Here is a 10,031-nt window from a genome sequence, read left to right as displayed (position 1 = left end):
GTGTTCTTTAACATTTATATAAAATAATATAAATATTATTAATTATTAATTTATTATAAAACATCTGCTTTTTAATGGGATTTTACAAAAGATGTGCAAGTTTAATGTTTCTTTTTTAATGTTTTTGAACCGTCACATGACTTTTATTTCGAAATGCTATAGTGTAGCTTTGCTGGCATTTAAAAATAACAATGTTTATTGTGTTGTAACGCATATATATATTTATTAGACTCATAATTATTAACTATGCTGTTGCTTATCTTTTTTAATAAAAATGCGTGTCCCTTTTTTAATAAAGAAAGGCTTTTCAGAAACACGGAAGTTCAGCGGAAGTTGCGTCAGATAAATTGTCGCACGTCACGTGTCAGCGTAGTACAGCTGGCAAAACAAGCGCAGAAAAATCCAGTATTTAACATAAAGTACAATGAGCAGAACTAAACAGGTTTAGGTAGTTACGTTTAATCGGTATTGTCACAGCCTACGTTTCTACGTCAGTTTTGTTCACGTAAACGCTAAACGATGGCGAGCTCGCAAGGAAGTAAAAACACGAATACGGAACCGTGGGGTGGATTCGATGACAACATTATCCAGGTAATTTACCTCAACTTGTCCTTACTCCATAAACATGTGCATGAAATATGAATTACACATGCTGTTATGTTAAATAACAAGACATTTACATGGCTTATTCTGCAACAGTTGCCTATTAACAGCAACACCATAATACTGAATAATACTTACTATACGACCATTGTTATGTACCGTGGTATTCACGTGTTATTTCAACCTACTCCAAAATACCATGTACTGTAATATTGTAACCCTTCGTCGATTTAACCATGTACTGTTTGAACTTATTTAACCCCAGGGCAGTGGCTCAGCAGTGATAGACATGGAGAACATGGACGACACCTCTGGTTCCAGCTTTGAGGATATGGGGGAGATTCATCAGCGTCTGAAGGAGGAGGAGGAGGTGTCCGCTGAGGCAGAAGCTACAGAGGAGGACAACGGTGAAGATGCAGATTTCCTCGGCATGAAAGGCATAAAGGGACAGTTGGGCAGACAGGTTGCTGATGAGGTGAGATGGAGGGAGGGTGTTTGCTTAAAACAGGGCATTAGTAGTTTTAGAGTGTTACTGTCCTGCACAATTCATGATTAGGGTTGTAGCTAAACGTTGCAGGACAGTGGCCCTCCAGGACCAGGAATGCCCACCCCTTGTTTAAAAGGTCATATCACAAGGACTGAAATTCCTAATTTTAAGAGGAAGAAGTTCATTACATTTCTTAAAGACACAGCAGCGAAAATTGGTTTTATTTTATGGGTCAAAGAGGTGGTGGAAAATGGAAATTAAATTTTATGAAAAACTAACATATGTGTCTAGATCATCTTTGTACATAGAGTAACATATTTGTTTTATATGCACACAGGTATGGCAAGCTGGAAAGCGGCAGGCCTCGAAAGCCTTTAACCTCTATGCCAATATTGACATCCTGCGGCCATACTTCGATGTGGAGCCTATTCAAGTCAGAAACAGGTGTGGTGCATGTCAGATCTTTTAGCAATGTTTTAATAAAAATGTAAAATCAATTATGATATCAATTTTAAATTTAATACTTGGTTAATTTACAGGTTAATTGAATCTTTGATCCCAGTCCGAATGATCAACTTTCCACAGGTAAGGTTGTCAGTCATAGCTAGCATAGATTAGTTCCAAGATTCATATTTTTTTTCAACGTGCAAAGTGTCTTGCATTTCCATACAAATTTCTATTAAATTGCCTCCTAACTATCATTCAGCCTGTTTTATTTAGTTATGAGTTGTATGGAGGGCAAACTCTCGGATAAAAATTAGATGTTAAAGGGACGTTCCACTTTTTTTTTTTAAATATGCTCATTTTCCAGCTCCCCTAGAGTTAAACATTTGATTTTTACTGGTTCGGAATCCATTCAGCTGATCTCCGGGTCTTGTGGTACCACTTTTAGCATAGCTTAGCATAATCAATTGAATCTGATTAGACCATTAGCATTGTGCTAAAAATAAGCAAAGAGTTTTTACGAAGGCAGATGAAGATGAGTGGTTGCGCAATTGACTGTGGGTTTGATATTCTGTCTCGCTCTACTTCTAAAAGGTCAATATAACTCATGCTTTGAGGATATTTGATTGTTATATTGAAAGGGAAGACGTTACAAGCTCATTTAGCTTCTTTAAGCACTTTTATTTTTTTAAACTCAGAAAGTTGCTGGAGAACTGTATGGACCAATGATGCTGGTGTTCACACTGGTGGCCATTCTGCTCCATGGCATGAAGACGTCAGACACTGTCATCGTAAGCAAAATCAACAAGAACGTTTTTATCAGTGAATATGAATGATACTTCCACTCTTTAAAGCTGTCTTGTTCATGACTGGGTTTGTTGAAACAGAGAGAGGGCACGCTGATGGGCACTGCCATTGGAACCTGTTTTGGATACTGGTTGGGCGTCTCTTCTTTTACGTACTTCGTTGCTTACCTGTGCAATGCTCAGATTACTATGCTGCAGATGTTATCTTTGCTAGTAAGTAAACTGAATGTGGATTATGAGTGAAACTTTGTGAAAACATTATGAAAAGAAAGTTATATAGGTTTTGAACAACATGATAATGAATAAATCACACAGTTTTTATTTTGTGAGTGTCTAATTTAATCATTATTTTAGGGTTATGGTCTCTTTGGCCACTGTGTGGTCCTATTTGTCACCTACAACATCCACTTCCACTCGCTGTTCTACCTTCTCTGGCTGGCTGTCGGTGGGCTCTCTACTCTCCGGATGGTAAATATAAAATGAATGAGGGCCAAGATTATACCTGTAATATTTACTGAAATATACAGTATCAAAAGAATGATTTTCTTTAATTCACTTTAGTCTAATGGCATTGTGATGTGTCTTTCTCTCAGGTGGCTGTGCTGATCTCCCGAACTGTTGGTCAGACTCCGCGACTCATCTTGTGTGGCACTCTGGCTGCTCTGCACATGCTCTTTCTGCTTTACCTGCACTTTGCTTACCATAAAATGGTAGAAGGTAAGACAGCAATTGATATTTGCTTATTGTAGGGTTGCGTGATAAGCCGGTTTTTGAAAATGACCGGTATTTATAATATTTCAAAAGGTACTATACTGTGATTTTGCTCGGTTCGGTATTGGCTGTTGTTCCTAAGTGCAACGCTAGGCGGCAGTGCACAACCAAAGTGATGTGAAACCAGTGAGCTCGGCAGTATAGTGAGAGTAACTTGCGAGAGGAGATGGATCACACTACATGGCCACAACTAACTAACAAACAAGGAGGGCTGTAGAAGTGAAATATGGCATTACTTTGCCTACTTATGTGACAAAAAAGCTCTTTCACTTGCTCCTCCTGACTTGTACAGAGTTCGGAGATCAACAGGTGAGCGCATCATCCATCTGATTTAATTTAGCTTTATTCACAAGATCAAAGATGTCAAAATAAAAGCACAAGAGTGAGCGACATGCTAAAAACAATGATGATGAGGTGCCATAAAATATGAATAGAATTGGTAACACTTTACAATAAGGTTGTATTTGTTAACATTGTTAACAATGCTTGATTTTCCAAATGTATTAGTAAATGCATTAGCTAACATGAATATAATAATATATAAATTAATAAATGCTGTAGAAGTATTGATCATTGTAAGTTTATGTTAGCATTAAAGGGATAGTTCGGCCAAAACTGATATTAAAACCATGATTTTCTCACCCCCAAGCTGTTCGAGATGCATATGTCTATCATTTTTCTGACAAACACATTTTCAGTTATTTTAGAAAATGTTTTAGATGTTAAGTTGTGGGGTCCACGTTCTTCAAGTCCAAAAAATGTGCATCCATGCTTTACAAAATAAATCCAAATGGCTCCACAATGAAAATATCCACATTTTAATCTTTATAAAAAATAACTAGCTTCTGGTAGCGCCGCCATCTTAGTCGCATCCGCATTCAAGATAAGACGTACGCAGTTTATAAAGGTTTCTCTGCTGCTGCTCTATGCCCCCTCCGAATTTGTCATACGTCACTAAGAAAAGTGCGTACACTACGCTGATACTCTCTCCGGAATACAGAGGAGTCTAAGATGGTGGCGTTACCGGAAGCTAGTTATTTTCGTTTATAAAGTTTTAAATATGGATATTTCTACAACAAAACTGATTACCCTCAGAAGACCTTTGTTTATCATCCTGGAGCCGTTCGGATTTCTTTTGTGAAGGATGGATGCACATTTTTTGGACTTGAAGGACGTGGACCCTGTAACTTTACATTAAATTCACTGAAAGATCTAAAACATTTTCTAAAATATCCGAAAATGTGTTTGTCTGAAATATTATAGACATATGCATCTCAGACAGCTTGGGGGTGAGTAAATCACGGGTTTAATATAATTTTTGGCCGAACTATCCCTTTTACTAATGTTAACAAATACAACGTAATAGTAAAGTGTTACCACAGAATTTGCTTAAGATTAAAGGTATTAGTGATATTCATTTTAATATGAGTAATATTAAATGAATGTTAGAATAAAATTTATGACAATACATCCCTATTTGTAGTGTTGATAAACCAGTATTTAGATATCTTGTGAAACAGCTTGACAGAAGATATGAGATACAGAAGTAGAAAATACTCGAAAATACTAGAAAATACTTTTCAGAGTTTGTCTTCTTAAAAAAATTTAATTTTTTAATTATTTGAGGCTGTTTATTTGTTACCCATGGTACTGTTTTAGTACCGATACCAGGGTATTAAATTGTGGTACCGTATTGAAGTCAAAGTTTTGATATCAAGCCAACCCTAGCTTTTTGCCACAAATATACAGTACTGTGCCAAAGTCTTATGCCATTAGATTTGTTATTTAAACTAGTGGTTAAAAAGTCGGGCTTGTAACTCAAGAGTTGCCAGTTTGAGTCTCACGGCCGGTGGCTTGCGACAGTGGTGCCCTTGAGCAAGGCACTTTACTTGATTTATGATTAATGATTTAATTGCTCCCCGGGGGCTGGGATTGTTGCCCCCTGCTGCGGGTGTGCTTGTGTTCACTACTCACTGGGATGGGTTAAATGCAGAGTTCACATTTCGAGTAGGCGTTTCATACAAGCTTGTCACTTTTAAATGAAACCCTGTTTTCAAATCTAATAACTCAGGGGCTGGTTGCACTAGCTGGAGGTAAAAAAAGTTGGGTTTTGTCCAGAGTTGTGATAAATAGATGGACCTTTTGCACCATCTAAATCTATAACTAGGCACAGCTATTTTGCACATTTTGTCGACTAGTCAGACAAGTCTTTGGACAGGGTGTATGGCCAGCTAGTGCAGCCAGCCACATGACAGATTTTCCAAAAGAGTTCAAGATGTTTTTATTGCCAAGGGAGGTCACACTAAATACTGACTTTTACCTGAAGAAGACTTTTTTTACATTTTTTTTCTTTATTCGTCAGAGAAGTTTTATTAGAAGACACAACTTTTAAAAATGGATTTACAAGCATATAGATTATTTTACTTTGATATACTATACCTGTTTACACTAAATTGCTATAATCTTGATAAAACATTAACAAAATGATGTATTAGTCCATAGGTTTCTATCCAAATAACAGATGTAATAGATTACCAGATTTTGCTACCAGAACAGCTCAAATAATCCCTTTAAAAGGGTAAAGTAGAAATCATCTCTTCAAACTGTATGTTTATCTTACTAATGTGACCCGAAAAATAAATATGTATGATCAAAAAACTTTGCTAAAACAAGAGTTGCTGTTGGCCTAAGACTACAGTACAAAATCCAGTTAAACCTCATCAAAGCATTGTTTCCACAGTGTTTCTTACTGAATAAACATAAGGAGGAATAATATTGAATCAATACCAATAGACATAAAGTAGGGCTGCACAATTAATTTAAAAACTAACCAGGATTACAATTAAGGGTGAAACAATTACCACCATTACAGCTGTCCATTTGTGCTCATTTCTGTGTGTTTCGTTCGCCTTTATGTTTAGGCACCAAATACAGAGGTGAATCAGAGATTTTAAAATTAAAAAGTTGACGTGTTCTTCAGCAACTCTTTTAGGATTTTTTACTTACAACATAACTCCCAAAATAAATGGGATTTACATTTATATATTTACTTTTGGATGCTTAGAATTTACCATGCGGCTGCTTCACAGTTATAAAACTTAAAATAAGGGATAATGTAGAGGCAGCCGGTAGTTATCGAGAAATAAGCCCCGACAGTGTGATCAGGACCCGACGCGAAGCGGAGGGTCTTGTATCACACTGAAGGGGCTTATTTCCCGATAACTACCGGCTGACTCTACATTATCCCGCTTATTACACGGCTACTTGCCACATAAGAAAAAAAACTGGACATAAATATGAATTTGAAACATTTTATTGGCATATTTGTTTTAAATTAAAATTTTTATCCTTCCGCCAAACTTTGCACAGATGCATAAAATGATCGTAATACCTTATTAAGATCCTCTGCTTCATACTTGTCTGTCTCCATTTTTTCTCTTTTAGCCAGTCTTTGAGAAGTTTTAATGCCCATTCTGTATTTTTTTGTGTGTTGGCTTCGTAGCTGTCATGCTCTATTTTGTCAAGTTCAGTCTCAGTAAGCTGTCTGTGTCTTGTCGTGGTTGTCCAGTGTTTGTCACAAGATGGCGCCAAACAGCTAGTAATCTTTATTGGCGCGGAGCGATTTTAACCGTAAAAGTAGTACCGGCTATGCGTTATTACTTTGGAGCGGTTATTATTTGAAAAGAACGAACCTGCAAATGTCTCAACTGACCAATCAGAATCAAGCATTCCAGAGAGCCGTGTAATAATCTTCAATAACAATTACAATATCAAGATGAAAAATCGACAAATAATCGGAATTATCGGCAGCCCTAATATAAAGTGCTTTTAACCGAGCAGAGACGTAACAGTAGGGTTATGAAATGGCATCTCTGGAAATCTGAATTACATACCCAGGGCTACTATGTCTGTTTTTCTGTTAGACAAATATAAATAACTTAAATGATTGGAGGAAAAGTTAAGTTATTTAAGTGTGCTAATTCTTAGAGCAAAAATATAATATGACAGGTACATGAATACTATCTCCCAGGCATTATTGTGACCTTCAATAAATGAGTTTCCTACTTTGATCTAATTTTAGAAACAGTTAAACACTTGTGTTTTCAGTCCTATCTATCTTCAGAGCATCAGCTTTAGAACGAGGCCAGTATAAAAAGATTCATGTATCTGAAACATGCTGCAGTAAACGTGCAGATATATATATATGTATGTATGTCGCAAATAGATTAATAATAATATTGACTATAAAATCACTCATATGGTTTAGTTGATGCTGAAATTGTTTTTGTGCTTAAAAACACACCCTCACGCATTAGTTCCTCTTCATCTTAACTGTTTGACAGCCAATCATAGCAAGGCATGTAATATATTTTACAGTAGTATCAATGCTATAGAAACATTTCTGCTGGTTGAAAAATTGCATTGCATATACAGTCATATCACCCAGCTCGCAAAGAACAACTTTTCAGTATTGGTCCAGACACCACAAATTTAGTTGCATGCTGCATGCATTTAGAGGTACATGTCTCCTTACAGTGCCTTTTAGCATTTGCAGTGTTATTGACGGTTTTGACATTTTGTCCTTGCATGGTAAAAACAATGATTGTTCTCGTTTCTATATGTAGGTATTCTGGATACCTTGGAAGGGCCCAATATTCCTCCCATTCAGAGGGTTGCCAGAGATGTTCCCATTGTTGCGAACACCCTTGTGAATGCCACCATCAATTCGATAGCTGCAATTGTACAGACACAATGATTATATATTTGGCTTCTGGGCCAGTGCGAGTCTGATGTGTATATTTATAATCAGGGCAGTTTCTATAGAGCTTCAGCTCAGTATAAATCTCATGTAGATATCCTGATACTGTCAAACTGATCTTAAGGGATCCTCTTAGCTCAAGATGACATCACTTATGTTGGACTCATATTATTATGAGATGGCACTTTGGCATGCCATCCAAATCACTTTACACTTGTCTTTCATCATTTTTGTTGCTAAGAGTTACAGTTGTGAAGGCCTAACAATAGTTGAACATTTATTCAGGTTATGTAAGCCTAACTATTCGTCTTATCAACACAAAAAATACACTTTCTTTTAAGATGAGGATATTAATGGCTAAAAGATAACTGTTGTTTTAGAGGACTTAAAGGCGGAGTCCATGATGTTTGAAAGCCAATGTTGATATTTGAAATCACCTAAACAAACACGCCCCTACCCCAATAGAATCTGGACCTTCTGTTGATAGACCCGCCCCACACATACGCAACCCGGCGTTTGATTTGATTTTATTGGCCATAAGTGTGTTTTGGTAGTCGGCCCGTCTCCTTTTCCAACGCGTTTTTCAAACATCGTGGACTCCGCCTTTAAATGCAACTGGATATTTGTGCTCAGTGAATGTACATTTACATAAACAGCCTTTCCAGTTGAAAGTCCCAACAAAAAGTTTTAATTACAGAGAAGAGGAGACAAATATCACCACAAACTCTTTAGTTCTGTTTAAGATCTTGTTGCATAAGAGGTGTTTATAAAGACTATGTATAAAAGTCTTTGTCTTGATTGGAAGGCACAATGATACAGAAATGCTATGATTTTTTGTTTAAAAATGGGAAAGGTCTTACTGGTGCATGAGGTCTTTTTCTTAATGCATTTTTATCCAGCAGTTGTGGTGCAGTCTGGGTCTATTCAAAGCTATGGTTGGGGTGAGGGTTATAAGTGCTATCTTATTATGTTGTCTTTTACATGTGATCTGCATATTTAAAATGTTCTTGTAAAGAGAAAATAAACTAATAAAACAAGCCGATGCCTTGCGAAATAGATTTATGTGTCAGAATACTATAGCAAATTCTTGATCATTGTTTCCTTAAGATATTAGTTAAGATAGTTTTATACCAGACAGTGGAATGGTTAACCCCCAAATGAAAATTAGACCATATTTTACTCACCCATAAGCCATATGTGTATATTTCTTTCAGCCAAACACAGTCAGAGTTATATTAAATAATATCCTGACTCTTATCTGCTTTATAATGGCATTGGATAGTGCCCCAGTCTCTATACATAAGAAACTGATCCTTACAGTTATAAAATAACTGTATTGATTAGTTTTTTATGGATTGATGCACTTTTTGGAGCTTTGAAAATCGGGCACTATCCAGTGCCATTATAAACTGAAAAGAGACAGGATATGTAAGGAATAATTGACAACAGGCAGTTGAATTATTAGAAAATAATTCACACCCAAGGTGGTAATGCAGCACAATGCGAAGCGGAGTGACGTTTAACTGCAGGTGTGCATTATTTACAAATAATTAAATTACCGGAGTCACTTATACCACGGTTACCACAAACATTGCTTTTGGTGGTCATTTTAAAGAAAAAATACCACCGTTTTTCATTATTTTACTATGTTGTTACCTCGACTTGACCTATCTTTTTTCAATGTGTGCACTTTTAATCTTTGTACAGTACCCCATTCATTCCTTAGGATCCAAACAGGGATGAATTTATAAGCCACCAAACACTTCCATGTTTTCCCTATTTAAAGACTGTTACATGAGTAAGTATGGTGGCACAAAATAAAACTTTTGTTTGGAGCCATAGGAATGAATGGGGCTAGGCTAAATGCTAACACATTCCAGAAGCACTGTACAAAGATTAAGTGCACACATTGAATAAAGATAGGTATGTATTAATTCATCTAAGTTGAGGTAAGAACATAGTAAAATATTGAAAAACGGTGGTGTTTTCCTTTAAGACATTTGACAGATCAGGGGCACGTTCAAGCTCAAACTGGTGCGCAACATTTTGCTATAGTTTCCGGGTTAAACGATATGTTTCCCGGAAATGGTGTGCAACAGGTTTGAGATACGTTTTCTCTTGTTTGAAGAATCCTTAACTTACAAATTAGTCTGCACAACTT

General features: G+C 36.5%; 1 protein-coding gene across 1 annotated transcript; it reads left to right on the top strand.

Moving 5' to 3' along the window:
- The first annotated feature begins 332 nt into the window (after positions 1-332).
- On the top strand, positions 333-8,924 carry yipf3 (Yip1 domain family, member 3). The gene is made up of 9 exons (XM_065251276.2): positions 333-591; positions 869-1,078; positions 1,428-1,534; positions 1,630-1,675; positions 2,233-2,325; positions 2,422-2,553; positions 2,695-2,808; positions 2,934-3,057; positions 7,737-8,924. Exons 1-9 carry the CDS (start codon positions 520-522, stop codon positions 7,865-7,867), a joined length of 1,029 nt encoding a protein of 342 aa, XP_065107348.1. The 5' UTR covers positions 333-519; the 3' UTR covers positions 7,868-8,924.
- The last annotated feature ends 1,107 nt before the right edge of the window (positions 8,925-10,031 follow it).

The sequence above is a fragment of the Paramisgurnus dabryanus genome, chromosome 20, assembly GCF_030506205.2.
Source record: "Paramisgurnus dabryanus chromosome 20, PD_genome_1.1, whole genome shotgun sequence".
Taxonomy (NCBI): domain Eukaryota; kingdom Metazoa; phylum Chordata; class Actinopteri; order Cypriniformes; family Cobitidae; genus Paramisgurnus; species Paramisgurnus dabryanus.
The sequence above is the reverse complement of the archived record's forward strand: the minus strand, read 5'-3'. Positions and strand labels throughout refer to the sequence as shown.

Excerpts from the sequence above, each read along its gene's own strand:
- yipf3 (XM_065251276.2), top strand. The coding sequence starts at position 520 with ATGGCGAGCTCGCAAGGAAGTAAAAACACGAATACGGAACCGTGGGGT. Across the intron at positions 1,079-1,427 it reads GCAGACAGGTTGCTGATGAG|GTATGGCAAGCTGGAAAGCG; the intron begins GTGAGATGGAGG and ends ATATGCACACAG. Across the intron at positions 2,326-2,421 it reads AGACGTCAGACACTGTCATC|AGAGAGGGCACGCTGATGGG; the intron begins GTAAGCAAAATC and ends TTGTTGAAACAG.